The sequence below is a fragment of the Canis aureus genome, chromosome 19 (genome assembly GCF_053574225.1).
Source record: "Canis aureus isolate CA01 chromosome 19, VMU_Caureus_v.1.0, whole genome shotgun sequence".
NCBI classification, from domain to species: Eukaryota; Metazoa; Chordata; class Mammalia; order Carnivora; family Canidae; genus Canis; species Canis aureus.
The window spans coordinates 4,078,459-4,096,076 of NC_135629.1; the positions used below are offsets into that span (position 1 = coordinate 4,078,459).

At 50.9% G+C, this 17,618-nt stretch overlaps 1 protein-coding gene across 2 annotated transcripts in view; it reads right to left on the reverse strand.

Moving 5' to 3' along the window:
- Positions 1-1,147: 1,147 nt before the first annotated feature.
- EFCC1 (EF-hand and coiled-coil domain containing 1) overlaps positions 1,148-17,618 on the reverse strand; it is a 41,348-nt gene continuing 24,877 nt past the window's right edge. Inside the window, exons 3-8 of one of the 2 annotated variants that reach the window (XM_077857636.1) lie at positions 11,063-11,220; positions 9,230-9,374; positions 7,872-8,034; positions 5,892-6,032; positions 4,209-4,278; positions 1,148-3,362 (exon numbers count right to left, since the gene is read on the reverse strand). In XM_077857636.1, coding sequence (XP_077713762.1) covers positions 3,226-3,362; positions 4,209-4,278; positions 5,892-6,032; positions 7,872-8,034; positions 9,230-9,374; positions 11,063-11,220 — 814 coding nt within the window. In that variant the 3' untranslated portion in view covers positions 1,148-3,225. The remainder of the gene's footprint in view (positions 3,363-4,208; positions 4,279-5,891; positions 6,033-7,871; positions 8,035-9,229; positions 9,375-11,062; positions 11,221-17,618) is intronic. The other variant, XM_077857637.1, reaches the window with a different exon arrangement.

Genomic DNA, 17,618 nt, shown 5'->3' on the forward strand with positions numbered 1-17,618 from the left:
CATTGTGAGGACCTGGTAGAGTTTCAAAAGGTAAAACTTGGGCAGCCCGGGTGGCTTGGCGGTTTAGCGCCGCCTTCGGCCCAAGGCCTGATCCTGGAGACCTGGAATCGAGTCCTGTGTCGGGCTTCCTGCATGGAGCCTGCTTCTCCCTCTGCCTGTGTTTCTGCCTCTCTCTGTGTGTCTCTCATGAATGGGTGAATAAAATCTTTTTTTTTTTAAAGTAAAACTCACAAAGGTGTGGGACTCCACCCCTCATGACTGGGTCCCCCTGGAGTTTTTAACTGTCTATACTTGCCCAAAATGAGTCTTCACCAATTCTGCTGATTGCAGTTCAGCTTTTCCTATTCTGGTACTGGTTCCTGAGAAGGTAGAGTCTTCTTTGGCAGGTTGTGATTCTCTGCATTCACCAGTCTGTTTTTCCAATTTTGGAGGCCGCCGTTTGTCCTGCAACCTCACTTCTCTTATGCATCTAAAAGGAGTTGTTGAATTTTCAGCTTGTTCAGCTTTTTACTTGTCATTAGGATGGACTGGTGACTTCCAAGCTCCTTCCATGCTGGACTGGAAACTGGGCCCATGGTTGCCTAGCCACAGACGACATCTGCCAGCCTGAGCATGGCCACTGGGAGGTGAATAGAAGCTTTGTGAGCCAGAGTGCCTTTCTTTCCCTTTCCCTTTCTTTCTTCCTGTGGGTTGGAAGGCAGATGCAGTGCTGATGAATTGGCTTCCACTGTGCAAGGGAGGACATAACTCTAGGGAATGATAGAACAACCAAGTGAAAGGGACCTGGGTCCCTGGGTGACCATATAGAGTAGAGCTGCTCTGCCAACCAGGACCACTCACTTCTGGACTCTTAGAGCAAGGAGATAAAGTTATATCTTATTTGACCCAGAATATTTTAGGTTCTCTTTATCAAGGCAGTTTAGCCTATACCATAACTAATCCAGACTCCAAACCCTTAGCGAGCCCAGAGTCTCCTAGCCAGAGACAGCTGGTTGTGGTAGAAAGTGCAAGAGATGTGGGCAGAAAACAGGCCCTTCTCCAGGCTTGGATGCTGATTTGCTGTGTCATTCTGGGTATTTCTATATCTGAATCTAGCTCAACTTGCTTCCAATGAGATTAGGGATATACAAATGTGATGAACCACTGATGGTTGGGCAGTTGTAAGAGATTTTAATTAGGGAAATCTTGAGGATGAAGCTTAGTGTAGTTGTAACCCACAAAGAGCCCTCTGCCTCTGTCTGCAGATTCCAGGTCCCTAGAGCCCGGAGGCACTCCAGGAATATCTCTTCTGGTCCCTCTTATTTTTTGTTAACATACAGTGAAGTGCACTTTTTTTTTTTTTTTTTTGAGGGGAGCTTCCAGGTCTATGAATCTTTTTCTATTTTTATAATTTTTTAAAAAGATTATTTATTTTAGAGAGGGGAGTGGGCAGGGGCAGAGGGAGAGAGAATCTCAAGCAGACTCCCTGCTGAGCGTGGAGCCCAGTGTGAGGGCTCCATCCCATGACCCTGAAATCATGACCTGAGCTGAAATCAAGAGTCAGAGCGTTGGACACTCAACCAACTGAGCCACCCGTGAGCCCCGAATGTCTATGAATCTTAACATACGTGTAGATTTCTGTGAATGCCACCATGGGCAGGATATGGAAAGTTGAGCTTTCTTACTGGTCAGGGGCACAGGTGGGGGTCATGCAGTTATTAGCACAGCCAGGAGGAGGAGGGCTGTGGGCTCAGGCTGAGCTGAGAGGAGCAAGCTGGGGGCAGCCCTCTCTGCTCAGACCACCCTCCTCAGTGCCTAGCCCTTCCCAATGGCCCATGAGGTATCCTGGGGACTTTCTCAAAAAAGACTGGCCCATCTGATAGGACCAGGGGTGGGGTGGCCCCTCTGGAATGGCCACTGGCCTTGGTCTCTCATTCCATTCCCAGAGGAATCATAGGGAAACTGGGAATGGGCCTGTGTCACTCTCCCTAGGAGGCTGCAGTGGCTCCTTGATGCCTCCTGCGCCCAATCCAAGTTGCTGAGTGTCTGAGTCCAGACAGGAGGTCAGGTATTGTCTGTCCCTAGTCCCTGCTGCCCTGCCCTGGGGTGCCTGCTGTTCCCAGGCTCCCAACCGGATACCCCTTGGTCCTCTTTTCATGACCATGATCCCCTTCTGTGTCCCGTAGCTCTGGCTCCAGGCTTCTACTACCCCTTCCTCCTACAGTCCTGCAGCTGCCTCTTCTTCCCTCTATCCACCTCAGAATCCTCCTATGGTTCCCGATTGTCTGTGGGAGCAAGTCCCAGATCCTCATCTGCCATTAAGTCCTCCAAGTAGCCTCAAGTCCTGCTACTGTTCCTCCAGGCACCTGCCCTCCACCCTGCAGTTCCCCTCTGTGGTGCATGTGCTCTCCTTGGCTCAGATGAAACCCTCTTGGCTGGACTCTCACAAATATATTACATCGATTTAGCACCGATTTCACCCATGTCATATTATTTGCCAATGTATCTTTCTCTCCTCCAAGATGCTAAGGTAGGTGAGACCAGCAGCTTGTCTTAGCCCTTCCTGTGACCCTGTGAAATCCAGTACCCACTATATGCTTGGAAAAGAGGTGTCCTAAGTACTGTACTAATGGGGGCCTTTTCTGGCACCACATTTTGCTCTTGCTGTTCCCTCACATTAAATCCTCTTTGTATCTAAATTCTATCTCTTTTCTAGAGCTAGTTCAAGGACAGCCTCCACCTAGAAGCCTGCAGTAATCACCCCCACTTTGTGTTCCCTGAGCCCTACCTGGTCTTTAGCGCTTCTGGGGGCGTGGGAATCCCCTAGTATGCCAAGTGTGGCCTGGAGGTTGGGTACAGTGTGCCTGTATCAGGCACACCAGTGAGAGGAAGGGGACAGTGCTGGGAGGGGAAAAGATCCTAGGAGACCAAGGAAGGGATTCTGGGCTGGGCTGTGTGAGAAAGTGGGCAGGAGGGGCAACAGCAGGTATGGGCTGATCCAGCAGCCCTAGGGCTTCAATGTGAACTCTGGCAGCAGAAATGCAGGGGCTGTGAAGAGACCTGGGAGGAATTCAAGGAAAGGATGTCTGCCAGGCTCTGTTGTGGGAGGCTCTGTGGTTGAACCCAGTCTCAGAAGGAGCCAGGTTCTTCAGGGTTCTGAGGATGTGACGGTGGTCAGACTGATCCTGTAGGCTCGTTTGGTGGAGGTCAGGCTGACCAAGATACCCTTAGGCTGAGCCAGTGACCTCAGCAGGAGATGAGGAGGGGATTGGTGAGGGCAGGAGTTGTGGAGGCTGGTGCCGGGAGCTCTCTCTGCAGGAGCTCACAGCCAGCCAAAGCTTGGTGCAGGGCATCCAGAATGGCCGAGGGTCCAGATCTCCCCTCTGGAAGGAAAGAGCAGACAGGGAGGATAGTTCAGGTTGCTCACTGTGGCCCACATAGCCACTCTTTCTCCTTTCTGGAGCCTTCCCCAGTCCTGCCCAGCTACCTTCCCATCTTATCTCCCTCCCACTGAGGACCCCAGAGAAGGGGGCTCCTAGCACACAATTTCTGACCTCCCTCTCAGTTCCAGGGACCATTCAGGGTACTAGAAAAACCTGATCCTTGCCCAGAGATGCCCTGTGAGGCCAGTGAGCAAAGGCTCATCATCAGTTCATTGCCTCCATTAGCACATGAGGCTCTTTGAGGAGAGAGCTTGGCCTGGTTCCTCTTGGTTTCACCAGCTAGTCTGGAACTGATGAAATACCACTGCCCTGAACTTTCTCTAGACAATGGGGGCTATGTAGCTTAGTGCTTAAGGGGGGAGACTCAAGGCTTTGGGCACAGTTGGCTCTTGGCCTTTCTCTGCTTCAGTCTCTCCATCTGTGGAATGGGTACAATAACAGCACCTTCTTCAGAGGGCTGTTGTCATGACTTGGGCACCTCCCCAGAGCCTGGCGCGCACTCAGCTCAGGGACTGAACTGACAGTAGGTCAGGGAACCCTGCCTACCTTCCTTGGGGGTATGTGACCATGCTGGCTTCTGTTTAGTTCTTCTCCCTGGGATATTGGTTCCCCTGCTCTTGTCAAATAGCCTTTTTAACTTTCTGAAGCCTCTTCTTGACTATGCACTTTATGAGTGGTAAGGTCAGTAATGACAGTGGCATCTTGCAGACAAGACACTCAGGACAGACAGCACTGTATCAGTCACTCTCTGCACCCAGGCTCTGAAAGATGAGGGAGTTCTCCTACCGTGTGTGGGGTCCTTGCAAGCATCCAGGGTGTTCAGCAAGATCTTCCCCAGGGCTCTTTTTGATATGTTCTTAAAAAGAAATGGAGACAGGGCTGGAGCTCTATGTGGCTGCCATGTCCTCATTCAGTGGGTGGGACTTGGTGGCCCCTAGAGGCTTCTGTATGGCTCCCTGGGGGCACACAGAGTCACTACCCCCATCCCTTCCTGGGGCCCTACCCTGGCCCCACTACCTGATGGGCTTCTCAAAGACTTTTGGTGGGTGAATAGAGGGGGTACAGGATCCATTCCATCAAAGATCACATATTTATGGGTTACCATTTATGTGCCAGAGTAGAAGTTGGCACTTCAGAAATAGACAGGAATAAGAGCATTTTTATGCATTCATTCACTCATTTAATCTTTGCAACAACTTCTATTATAAGGCTCCTTTTAACTAGTGAAGAAAAGCAGTGCTGAGACAGGAGAAATTTGCCTAAATCGACCTAACTAGGAGGTAGAAGAACCAGCTTTTACCTCCAGGTTGCATGGCCTGGAGCAGTGGCAGTAACCACCATCTTCACAGGCTGCTGGTGTTGGCTGCCACTCAGCCATCCTCTCAGGCTGTCTGTCTGCACTGGCTTTGGCCTTGGTAATTCTGTGTCCTAGGCAGTTTGGTGCACAAGCAAGAGTCCACTTAAAACCCAGACAACATGGGTTCAAATCCTACTTCCACCTTATAGTGGCTGTAATCCTAAATTAACCTCTCTCACACACACACAAAAAAATAATGGTTTGTTGATGCTCTTTAGGAACACAATTGATTTCTGTGTTCTGATATTGTATTATTTACCTTGCAAAGAAATTACAATAATTTGCCTCTGGATTCTCTTGGGTATTCTATGTAGATGAGTATGATATACAATCACTAGCAGCTTTGTGTCTTCCTGTCTAATCCTTACATCTTTTCTTTCTTTTTCTTGTCTTATTGCATTGGCTAGAACCTCTAGTTAGCATACAAACAGCGGTGACAGGCATGCATGTCTTGATTCTGACTTTAGAAGCATTCCTTCAACATTTCACCAATAAGTATGAGGTTTATGAGAGGTAGTTGGCTGAGACTCCTCAACTGGTAAAGGAAGGTCTTTACTGTTCTTAATTTTCTGAGGAGTTTTATAATAAAAGGAGACCATTTTTACTTTTCTGCATCTATTGAGATGAATATATGGCTTTTCTCCTTTAACCTGCAATGTGGTATATGACGTTAATAGATTTTTTAATCTTTTTTAAAATTTTTTTTTAGATTTTTTGATCTTGAATTAACTGCAAATTACTGGGATTAATTCCACCTTGGTCATGCATTTCTTTAAACACTGCTGGATTTGGCTTGCTAATATCTTATTTAATATTTGTTTATTTGTATCCATGTTTCAATGTGACATTAATTTATAATTTTCCTTTCTTATATTTTTATCCTTATCTGGTTTTGAAATCAAACCTATATTAGCTTCATGAAATGAATAATATAACCTTGGGCAGGACAGAGAAGCCTTCCCTTCCTTTTAATTAACATCCCTGAGCCTCCTTTTCTGAATCTAGAAACAGAATGGACACCTGGCTAATGTGGGGAAAGCTCAGGGCCAGGTGCCTGACACAGGCCAGTGCTCTCTCCAGAGAGCTCCTCCCCTTGCTCTGGGTGTGCCTACCAGGTCTCGGAGCCTCTGCAGGAGCTGCAGCACGTCTACCAGCTTCTCCTCCAGCAGGGACAGCCGCACCCTCTCTGTCTCCACCATCTGCAGCTCCAGCCTCAGATGCTCATTCTCTTCCACCTTTTGCTGCAGCTCTGCCTGCAGGGACCACCGGGAACTCAGCACCCACCCTGCTGCCTTCTGCCCAGGACTCTCTGTGCCATCTCCAGACAGGGCCTACAACTTGCCTTGACCCTTTTACAGAGGTCATCTTGTCTGACCCACCCTGGCCTGCCAGGTGGCTGAGCAGATGAAATCACCCACCTTCCCAGGGGTGGGATCAAGGCCCAAAGAGGCTGCGTGTCTGGCCTTAGGTCACACAGCAAGTTGCATTAATATAAGAATATGCATATTTTGTTTTCTAGTTGACGACTCCATTTTCCCTTCTCTACCCCTCTGCTTTCTTTTCTGTTTAATACATTTTTTTGTTGTTGTTGCAGGCAATAGAAACCTATCTGGCTAGTTTGAAAAGAAAGCTAATTCACTGGCAGGCTATGGGTCATTCCCAGAACAGACTGGCAACTGGAGATACTCAGGGATGGAGCAGCAATGTGGGTTGAGAGGGCAGGACCATCTCAAGCCTCTTGTCCAGGGGCCAGAGCTGAGAAGGACACCCTCCAGCCATGCTCCCACTTCCCTCAAGATGGAGAGCCCCAGGAGAGGGGCCCGATTGGGACAGCATGAGTGATGGCCCACCCTTGGCCAGGGGAGCCGAGACTATGGGTCCCCCCAGGATTCCCACCAGGGGCCAGATGCCAGGCAGTCACAGTGTCACATGGCTACCTGCCTTCTAAAGCAGGGATGCTAGGAGTGAGACAGTCCCTATTCTTGGCGCTGATGGAGGGAAAGAGAAGCAGCTGAAGGTGTGGTGCCCTTGGACACTCGGGGTCCATTCTGGGCTTTGGGCAGGACAGAGAAGGCATGGTGTCAGTGCCCATTGCCGATGGGACTAGACAGTAGGCTTGGGGACACAAGTCATGTGCCCCAGTAACTCTCCTAACCCCCCACTTCCTTGGAATTTATTTAGAGAAGGGGTGGTGGCCATGCCCTTTGGAACCCCATCAGACCACAGATATGTCAAAAATAGTATGGATTCAGAATTTCAGGTATATAAATATAAAACCATCTTACAATCAAAACCACAGTTTGCAAAAGTGCAGTGGGCTAGGGCTGAGTGCAATGATAGCGCTCGGCACTCCACACGTGACTACTGTGGAGTGTAGAAGTTGCCATGGAGTAGAGAGATGAGAAAAAAATGCTAAGTGGTCTTATCGAAATGGTGACACCCTGCTCGTGGTGTTGCCTTCCAGCTCCTTCCCTTGCCCTCAGTAACTTTCCTGGGCATCTGACTGATGGAGCTGCTAATCCTTAAACCTTGCCTGCCCACCACACGGATTGGCCCGGGGACAGGCACGTGACCAAGGCTGGGCCAGCTGGAGTTCTTCCCTGAGATTTAATACATTGGGCTCTTATCTCCCTGGGCTTTCTTAGGTGGACCAATGAGAGCCTAGAGCTGTCTGTGGTCCTGCCTTCCTTTCCCCACCCCATGGAGGAGGCCCTTCTGGAGTAGGGGGAAATGAGGCCAGCACCCAGAGAAGCAGAGCAGATAGGGGTAGGCAGAGACCATCTGGTCTGAGTCACTGGATCCAGCTGTTCCTGAAGCTCATCTCCTCGGCTGTCCTTCTGAAGCTGATCTTGCCAGCTCTGTATTATAATAAGTACCTGTTTTGCACTCAAGCTAATCTGAGATGATTCCTTTAACTTGCAACCAAAATATTATTCATTAAATCAAATCAAAGCAAGTCGCATCTCCTCTCTGAGTCTTGGTTTGCTCATCTGTGAACAGGGCCCCGGACTTGGCTGACATCCCTCAGGGTTCTTCCAGCTATGAGAGACTCTAGCATTGGTCCAGACCTTGACCCCTGGGGCTCAGCTGACCTTGTCCCCAGGTGTCCCTAGGGCCTTCCCACTGCAGCCCTGGGTCCCCAGGTGCTCCACCAGCATGGCGATGCGGGCCTCTAGCTGTCCTGGGGTGCAGACGTGGTCACCACCGTCAAAGTGGAAGTAAGTCATGAGCTTCTTGGCTGTCTGGTCATCACACCTGCAGCAAAGGAGAGCACTAGCATTGTGGAGCTACTCTGCAGAGTCTGCTCCAGCTTCAGGAAGTGGGTGTTGCCACTGAGTCTGTCCCCTGAAAGCTAAGCCCAGCCATGACAACCCCTGCTCTGTACTCCCCCATGGCTCCCCATTTTACTCAGAGGAAAAGCCAAAGGCCTCACCCAATCTGCCCCTGTGATCTCTCTGACCTCCCTCCCATTCACCTTCACTCACTGTGCTCCAGGCTCTGTAGCCCCTTCACTACCCTTCCAACATGCCTCAGGGCCTTTGCACTTGCTGTTCCCTCTACCTGGAACGCTCTTCCCTCGTTTCCTTAAGGTCTTTCCTCAAATGGCACCTTCTTAGAGTGGCCTTCCTAGAATCTTCTTGCACTCCCCTCTGTCCCTTTCCCTGCTTTACTTTTCTTCCTTATGTTTGTCACCACTCACTAGAATAGGGGCTCCAGGAGAAGAGGGCTCCTGTCTTGCATATTGCTGTTCTCTCAATGCCTCCAGATTGCCCGGTGCTTAACAAATACTTGTCATTGATTTAAGGGTCAGTGAGAACAATAACCCGGGAAAATGGGCAGCACTGGACAATCGAATAATGAAAGTCGGTGCTGCCCCTCAGGGTGACCCTACGGTGATGAGGCACCTGTCAGGCATTTTATAGCCTCAGGAGCGAGTCTTCATGAAACCTCTGCTAGACAAGTATTACTGCCCCATCTTAGCGACAAGAAGGCTGAGGCTCACAGGCGTCAGGTGACTTGTCTGAGGTGCCCCAGGTGTGTGGGTCTTTCTTGGCTCTAGGGTGGCCATGAGGATTCAATAAGCTAGGGGGTCAGCTGGAGCAGGCGCTGTAAACATGGTGGGGAGGGTTGGGGAGGACCTGGTACGTCCTGGAGTTTTGCTACAGCGTTGGGCCGTGTCTTGGGACAGCAGCCAGGGGAGTGGGAGGAGGCCAGTGAGAACTAGAGCTCCCCACAAAGTGTGCCTTTGCCAGTCACCTCGTTTCGTCCACGTACATGCTGGGGGGCCGTCTTCTCACTTCCCTCCTATGGCCTGGGGCACAGTGTCAGGGGAGCTGGGGGTGCCCAGCCTGGACCTGATCAGGTCCCCAAATTTAAGCTCTTTGAAGGGGCTCTGGGCCTCCAGCGCTGATCCTGGACGCCCCCTCTGCCCCCCGCGCAGCACACATACCCACTCTTGCAGCTGGAGAGCCCGGCCAGCAGGTTCGTGACCTCTGCCAGTGACCTCCACTCTTTCTGCCACTTCTCCTCACCCTCCTCTTCTTCATCAGAGGCGGCCTGGCCCTCCACCGAGCGGAACAGCTGCCCGTCTGTTGCTGGAGAAGCATGGGAGGCAGGTAGCAGGACAAGGGGAGGGAGCCAGGCAGCCCACCCTGGGGGACGGTGCGGGTGGGCCGCACAGAGGGCAGGGGCTCTGGCACCATCACCCCCTCTGCCAGCCTCTCTGCCGCCCTCCACATCCTGCAGGGTGAGGACACCAAGGCTGAGGGGCCCCTCCCAAGTGCCCAGCCCAGGAGCCCAGCGGGCCAATCCAAGCCCCCTCGCCGCCCTGAGGTTTTACTCAGGGACCCTGGGAGAGAGAAGCCCTTTCTCTCCTCTGCTTTCGAGGATGACACAGCCAGCCAGGGCCTGTCTGTGCTCTCAGGGGTGTGTAGTGTTTCCATTTTAGGATAGGACAGTCCCAGCCAGGGAAGCCGTGGGTCTAGGGCTGGGGCTCTGTAGGGCAGGGGTCCCGGGTTGAACAGATTTTCAACTCCCAGGGAGCTGCCTGCCTCGAACCCTTGGGGGAATGTAAAGGAAGTGTCACGTGTGTGACTGTGGGATGCCCAATGTGGCTGCGTCTGGTTGGAGTGTTCCTAGTCGGCTTGTGCATCGGAAACCCAGGGTGTGTCGTGGCCGCCCAGAGTCAGGCTCCATGTCCAGGGTGTTGGGGTGCCCAGATCATCTCTGCAGGGGAAGCCCGCCCTCTCCTCCCCACTCCACCCCGGCCCAGGGGACACATGAGTTCAGCCTGCCGGGCAGAGTGCAGACAGCCGGGCCACATGACTGGCTCAGCCACGGCAGGGGACCCAGCATGAGCCAAGGAGAGTCAGGCCAGAAATCTGATTCAAACTTCCAGGGAAGAGAAATGCCTTCATTCCTGTGGCCTTGATAATCATGGATGGAGAGAGTGTCCCGAGCCGCAAAGCTATGTCCTCCTCCCCCTGCAGAGGGCCAGGAGAATCCTAAGCAGCAGATCTGGGGTGGGCCTGGCCCTCTGTATTTTTGAAAGGCTCCTGGGTGATCCTGGCCACCTGGCAGGGTCGGGAACCACCAGCTTAGGTCTTCTGACTTGGGACACCTGTCTCTCCAGCCTGATTGTCCCGGCTGGGTGGGCTCCGGGCCCTTCCATTTTGTTTCAATGGAAACTGTCCCAGGCCAAACAGAATCAGGGTTGAGGTGACTGGTCCATAACTTTTTGGTTGTGTGAATTGCATTCCCAATATTGACAACTCGGTTTTTGTCCTGGCAACTTCCAGATGCTGTGTGGGTATGTGTGCTGTGTATGTGCATGCATGTGTGTGTGGCATCGTCATTGTCACAGTCATTAACACCGTCCTGGTGCCCAAGGCAGGGGCAGACAAGAGGCCCTGAGGAGGGACAGGAAGGATGGCATCCAGCAGCCCCTCCACACCTGCCCATGGCTGAGCCTGGAAAGCACTGGGCACCATCTCAGCCAGCGTTTCTCCTCTTTCCACCTCATCCACACCCATCAGGCCCAGGTTCTTAAGATGATGGGCATCTTTGTGGGCTTCTTGAGGGATGACCATCCAGTCCCTGCTCTGATGATGGGGGGCTCACTCCATTTCAGCTCCCTGGGCACCCAACCCATCCCTGTATGGGACTGAAAGGAGACAGATTTTTTCCCACACTGAGCTGGAACCTATCCCTGGGATGTACCCTCCCCCACTCTCCCACCCCCCCACCCACCCTCCCCGACCAGGTGAATGTGGCAGCAACAAACCTTCTTCTAGGGGTCTGCTCCCAGAACTGCTGTCTGACTGCCAGGCTCCCTCTGGAGGGGTGTCTGGGCTTCTGGTCCCACTGTCCTCAGGTTCACCACTCTTGGCTTCTGGCTCTGGGCTGGCTTGGGATGAGATTGGGAGCTGGGTGTCATCTGACCTGTGGGCAGGGGAGAAGACACAGGTGTTGAGAGGGAGGAGGGGGCCTGGCCGGCTTCCTGCAGGAAAGTGTGGGACGTGAGCTCACTCTCTTCCACTGCTTACTCTGCACAGGTAAGCTGTGTATGATGTGCCTGAAAAAGACACTGGATTGTCTCTGTGGTTGACCCTACTGGCTCCCTATCCAACAGCCAGCATGTTAGAGCCAACCTTCCATGACAGATACTCTCTTAGCTTCCCTTATAGCTAAGGCACAGGCTACTACCCGATTTTAGCCAATGAGATTAAAGGCAAAATCTTCCGAGGAACCTCTGGAATGGATTTGTATTCCTCATAAAAGGAAGATCAGGAAGAGAAATGCCCTTCCTTCCTGCCTTTGGACATTGTCGTGTGGATATGATGTTTGAAGCTAAGGCAGCCATTTTGTGACCATGAGGAAATGGCTGAGAGAATTAGAGAGTAGTTGGACAAGAGCCTTGACATCTTTCAGCTGCTGAGTTAACTAGTCTTGGAGCCACCCACCTCTGGACTTCTTATTATGGGTGAGATTTTTAAAAAATCTCTGGATCATTATGCATTCAGTTACTTTTAATTGTATTAAAATTAAAGGTATCTCTCCTCTTTGGGCTTTGGAGAACCTACTTCACCCTCATCAATCAACCTTCTTGATATTCTAAGGGCCTCACTTTTTGAATAATCATTTTCCATGTCACTGCAGTTACAAAGTTGAGGAAAAAATGAAAATGAATCTATCATAACCTGAAAATATTCACCAATGAACTGGCTGCTTATTAAATTAGTCCTTCCTTCCTCCTTCATTTTACACCAACATCTGTCTCTCATCTTTTCAGAATCTGCTCATCTCTCCCTGACTATCAGACCTGTCGTCTATGTAACGACCGGTACAAAGGGTCTGTAAAATGAACCTGCACAGCTTGAAAAAGGAGAGGCTTGGGGAAGTCAGCCAAGGGAATCCTGGGAATCACAGGCAAAACCACTGATGGTGGTGAGGGGCAGGGCTGGACCAGTTTACAACTGATTAAGAGAAAATCAGCAGGATTAGGAAGGGCCATGAGCACCAGAAGACACTTGGAGGCCAGGTAGACAGCCCGTAGACAAACTAACCAAAGTCTCAAATATTTTTGCAAGAGAGACGCGCCTCATGATTAAGCTGCAAAAATAAGAAAACGCTTAGTTAGGGATGCATCATTGTATTCTCACGCAGTTTTTTCAGAAAAAGTATTCCAAAAGGAATATAATCAACCCAGAAACAGTCTGTGTCTAAGTGCGCTGTACTGCTGTCCTGAAGATTAAAGAATGAGTGAAAAAAAAAGAATGAGTGAAAAATGAAAAATAAAATTGCCACGGGATCTAGTAAGCTGCTTCTGGGTAGAAACCTGAAAGATTTGAAAGCAGAGACTCAGGCAGAAGTTTACACCCATGTTCACAGTAGCATTATTCACAAGAGCCAGAGGTAGAAGCTACCCAAGTGTCCACTGATGGAGGAATGGATAGAGCGTGGTCTACAAACAATGGAATATTATCCAGCCTTAAAAAGAGAAAGATCTGCCACATGGTACAACATGGATGAACCTTGAGGACATTATGCCCAGTGAAATAAGCCAGTCACAAAAGGACAAACACTGTATGAGGTCCCCAGAGCAGTCAAATTCCCAGAGACAGGAGGACGGCACTGCCAGGGGCTGGGGGCTTGGGGGTAGGGAACAGGGAGGTAGTGCTTCATGGGGCAGAGTTTCAGTTTGGGAAGATGAGAAGGTTCTGTGGATGGTGGGGATGGTTGTGTGACAGTGTGAATGTGCTTAAATGCCACCCAACTGCACACTAAAAATGGCTAAAATGGTAAATTTTATGTTACATACACATTGTAGAATTTAAAAAAAGAATGAACGAGTAGTTGAAAACACCCGGGTTTTTTTAACTAACTAGTACAGTAAATTCACCTTAACACATTTTGGTTTTCTTTTTCTTTTTTAAAAGATTTTATTTATTCATTCATGAGAGACACAGAGAGAGAGGCAGAGACACAGGCAGAGGGAGAAGCAGGCTCCCTGTGGGGAGCCTGATGCGGGACTTGATCCCGGGACCTTGGGATCACGCCCTGAGCCAAAGGCAGATGCTCAACCACTGAGTCACCCAGGGGTCCCCCTTGTTTTTATTTTTCAAGTTAAAGCCTCAATCAAATCTGACACAGGTCACTCTCTCTTTGGTCCCATTTTATGCAGATTCATTTCAGTGGGTTTCCCAGGACTCACTATTGGAAAACCAGGACCCTTCTGCTCAGTTCAGGAGTCGCTATTTGGAGTCACTGCCAGTCTTCGCTGACACAGATCACTGCAAATATAGAAGCCATACAACACCGCGAGTGAAGCGGGGTCCTTGGTTCCACACCCCAGCCTTGCCAACGAGGAACTGAGAGTGGGACTTGGTCCCCGTTTTGCAGATGGGCCGCTGGAGCCGGTGACCGCTGAGGTCCCTCGTCTCTGCTAGGGTTCTCGTGATCAGGCCTGTGTGAGTATTCAGAGGAGCCAGCGTGGCCAGGGGTAGTGTTGGCCACATGCATGTCAGGAAAGCCACAGCAGCTGCTCCAGAGTGATTGGGACACGGGGACGAGGCACTGCAGAATTCTAGCAGCTGTGGGCACCCAGGGTTTGTCAGGTGGGTTCAGCATCCCAAAGACTGTCCCCTGAGCCAAACAAGAGAGGATCCGCGGGGCTGCCCTTGAGGCCCAGGGTGGGGCTTCGGCCACCTGCGGCCACCCAGCACCTACTCCCCTTGGTGACAGCTCCCCCAACCTCCACCCAGGTAGCTCCCCTGCTCACCTACCCCTACCACAAGCAGCTCACCTGCTCAGAGGAGGGCGGAGCACGTGGCTCCTCCCCACGCTAATTAGCACGACCCGCCCCTGCCGCTGAGGACCCCTGCGCAGGTAGCCAAGGAGCTGCAAGGAGCGTCTGCTGGGGTTTCCACCGGATGCGCGCTCGCTCCCTGCGTGGTGAGGCGGGAGGATGAGGGGGGGAGCTGTGACAGCCCAGGGGACGCCCAGAGATGCAGGGGGCTACAGATAGAGCCTAAGGATGACCACAGAAATGAAGTCCTGGATAGCATTATTCGAGTTGCTGGATCAGGCTCTGCCTGAAGCTAACCCTAAGCTGCTGTGTTTTCTGATCCAGTAACTCCAAGTTCTGCATTCAAGCTCCTCTAATGAAAGCTGAGAATGGGGACATGGCTTGGCAGCTGCAAAAACCCCATGGGTGGGTATTGTTGTTTAAGCGTGAAACCATGTGCGGTTTCCAGAGGCTTAGGCCACAGCCTGAAGAAGAGAAGACACTAGGGTATAGAGCCACTGTTGCCAAGACTCGAGGGTGGAGGCAGTAGACTTTATATAGCCCCAGAGAGCGGTGTTTGCTCAGGATGGGGGGAAGCAAAGGTGAGACTTGGAGAATCACAAGGAGGAAGCTTTAGCTCACTGTGAGGAAAAGCTTTCTTACAGGGATTGCTGATCAAGAATGGAGTGGGCTGTCTTGTAAGGTAATGAGCTCCCCGGCAGAGGAAGGATGTGAGGAGGTAAGGACTTCAATGGCTGGAAGTTTAATAGAGTTGGAGGTTGAACTCAACAGTATCTACATCTTCCCACAATGACATGCTGCTTCCCCCTAAATTATTTAAGGGCTTCAACAAGCAATATGAGATGGAGGGGACAGCCCTTATTTAGAAGTTTCCTAGCATCAGCTAGCTCTGGCACAGTGGTCCCTACACACCTCCCATCCCCACAGCCATGCCAGTCTTCGAAGCACCTACTCCAAGTGCAACTTCCTGCACTAGCAACAGCTAAATCTTCCACAGAGCACTTGGTCAGTGCTGGGCACTATTCTCAGTGTTTTAAACATTTTCCTCACAACAACCCTAGGAGGTAGGTACTGCCATTACCCCCATTTTGCAGATGAGGAAAAGAAAGCACAGAGAGATCTGCGCATAGCTCAGGTCCAGAGGAGCTGGGATTCACACCCAGGCCACTGGCTCCAGGCAGATGGGAGGGAAGCTTGGAAGGCAGGTCTGGGATGACCCGGCCCAGCTGCCATTCTCATTAGGTGACTGCAGGTCACATGTCATGAAGTCAGGAAGAGGAAGCCTCTGGAACAGAGTGTGAAGAGTGGACAGATGAGGACACACTTTGGGATTTTCCAAGAAATAAAACGTGGCTGCAGAGAAACAGTTTCCCTAGAGAGACCGAGGGTGTGCTGCTTTTGTCTAGTAATTGGTATTTAACTGAGTCTGTCATTAGCCCACTGATTCTGCCTGTAGGATCATTCACATAATCACATAAATGTGCTGTAATATCTCTACAGTAATACAAAAAACAAAACCCAACCAACCGAACAAAATAACCCTCCCATAGGCCTAGAGAAGAGGACTCACAGCCCATCAAGGCTAAACAGACCCTGACTGGGCGCCCCAACTTTGGGCTGGGCCTTATGTGTGCTATTTTGGGTCCTGCTCATCCCCTGGACTTAGGAGGTTGATATCTCTCAGAGGAAGAAAAGGTTAAATCACAAAGGTGGTTGGGGGCCGGCCGAGATCTGGACCTGGGTGCTTCCCCTCCAAAGCCTGACCTAGTTCTGTTGTCCCACCACCTATGCCACCAGGCCTTGGAAAGTCCCACATCTTATAGATGGTGGAAGCCAGTGGAGCTTTGTAGGTATTAGGTTGTATCCTATGGAATTGCTGGGGTTTGCTGCTTTTGACCTGCAACGGGGTAATTTAAAATGGTTTGATCTCCTAGAACATGTTTCCATGCTTCTTGATTGATTGGCTACAAATCTGACACTTCAGTAGTGAGTATCCTGGTTTGTGAAAGGCTTTGTTAGAATCTTCTGGGTCTATGGAGTGCCTGGCTGGCTTAGTCAGTAGAGCATGTGACTTGATCTTGGGGCTGTGAGTTTGAGTCCCATTTTGGATGTAGGGATTACTTAGAAATAAAAATCTTAAAAAAAAAAAAAAAAAGACAAAAGACAAAAGGACTTACTGGTCATCAGTGCTAGGACTGGACCACATGGCCCAATGGTTTAAGTAGGGTTTCTCATAAGAATAGGTCCCTTAGGATTGGCTCTGGGGAGGAGGAGATGGAACCTCCTGGGGACAGGGAAAAGGGTCACCTGTGGCCTTGCTGAATGATCTGAGTGCTATGGCCCCTCCTGACCTGCAGGTCCAGCCTCCTTAAAATGCCAGCCCCAAAGTCCCAGAGCTGACGCTGCATTACGTTATATCTCTACTCTTCCCTCAACCCTGGACCACTAGCACTTGCTACCATGGTCATTTTCTGGAAACAGTTCTGACTCTGCTCCAAAAGCGCTCTAGAAGAAGTCCAGATCCCCCGATATTCCAGCTCTCCACGGAGGAGTTTCCAAAATTGCAAAGCAAAGATCCCAAGGAAGAAAGAACACATTTTGCTCAGGAGGGCCCCAAGGGTGGGGAGAAGTCCCTCTGCTCCCTTCCCACCCCCCACCCCCCGTGCTGCCCCTCTGGCCCCTGCTGTACTGCCAAAGGGAGCAGTGGTCAGCTCTGATCCTGTCTTTCTTCCTTTCAAAATGCATCAGTGGCTCCCTGTGGCCACCAGAAAGAACTCCAATGTTCTAACACAACATTGAAAGTCCTCCAAGATCTGACCCAACCCTCCAGTCTCATCAGTGGTGACAACCACTGGGCACAGCACAGCCAGGCCCACTGAACCTCCAGTGCGCCACCCTTGAGGCCTTTGCACATGACAAGCACAGCCAACACCTACATGGCCTTACTGTGTGCCGGACACTGTACTGTTCTGAGTATTTTTGTGCAAACTCATCTACTAAGAAGGAATGATTCTTATTGCTGCCATTTTATGGATGAGGAAATTGATGCGCAGAGAACAGAGTAATTTGCCTGAGGCCACACAGATTCCTCTGTCTTCAATATGTAGCCCAAGCCTAGCAAGCTCTGCCTGGAAAATCCTACTGGTCCGCCCCCAACCCCCCAGTGCAAATGCCACTTCTTCTGGGAACCCCTTGGCTCTCAGATGGATTCCCAGGGGTCCTGTTAGGATGTGTGTCCCTCATCAGACTGGGATTTCCTCTGGGAAGACAGCACAGGGACAGAGTAACCCAGTAAAAGTTGGTTGAATCAATGGATCAATGAAAAGTTGGTTGAATCAATGAAAGAAAGCATGGGCAGGAGCACCTGGTTGGCCCAGTGGTTGAGCAGCTGCCTTTGGCTCAGTTTGTGATCCCGGGGTCCTGGGATCGAGTCCCGCATCGGGCTCCTCACGGGGAGCCTGCCTCTCCCTCTGCCTGTGTCTCTGTCAACTGCAGCCACTTTTGGTCACTGACCCTATTCCTTACTCATATA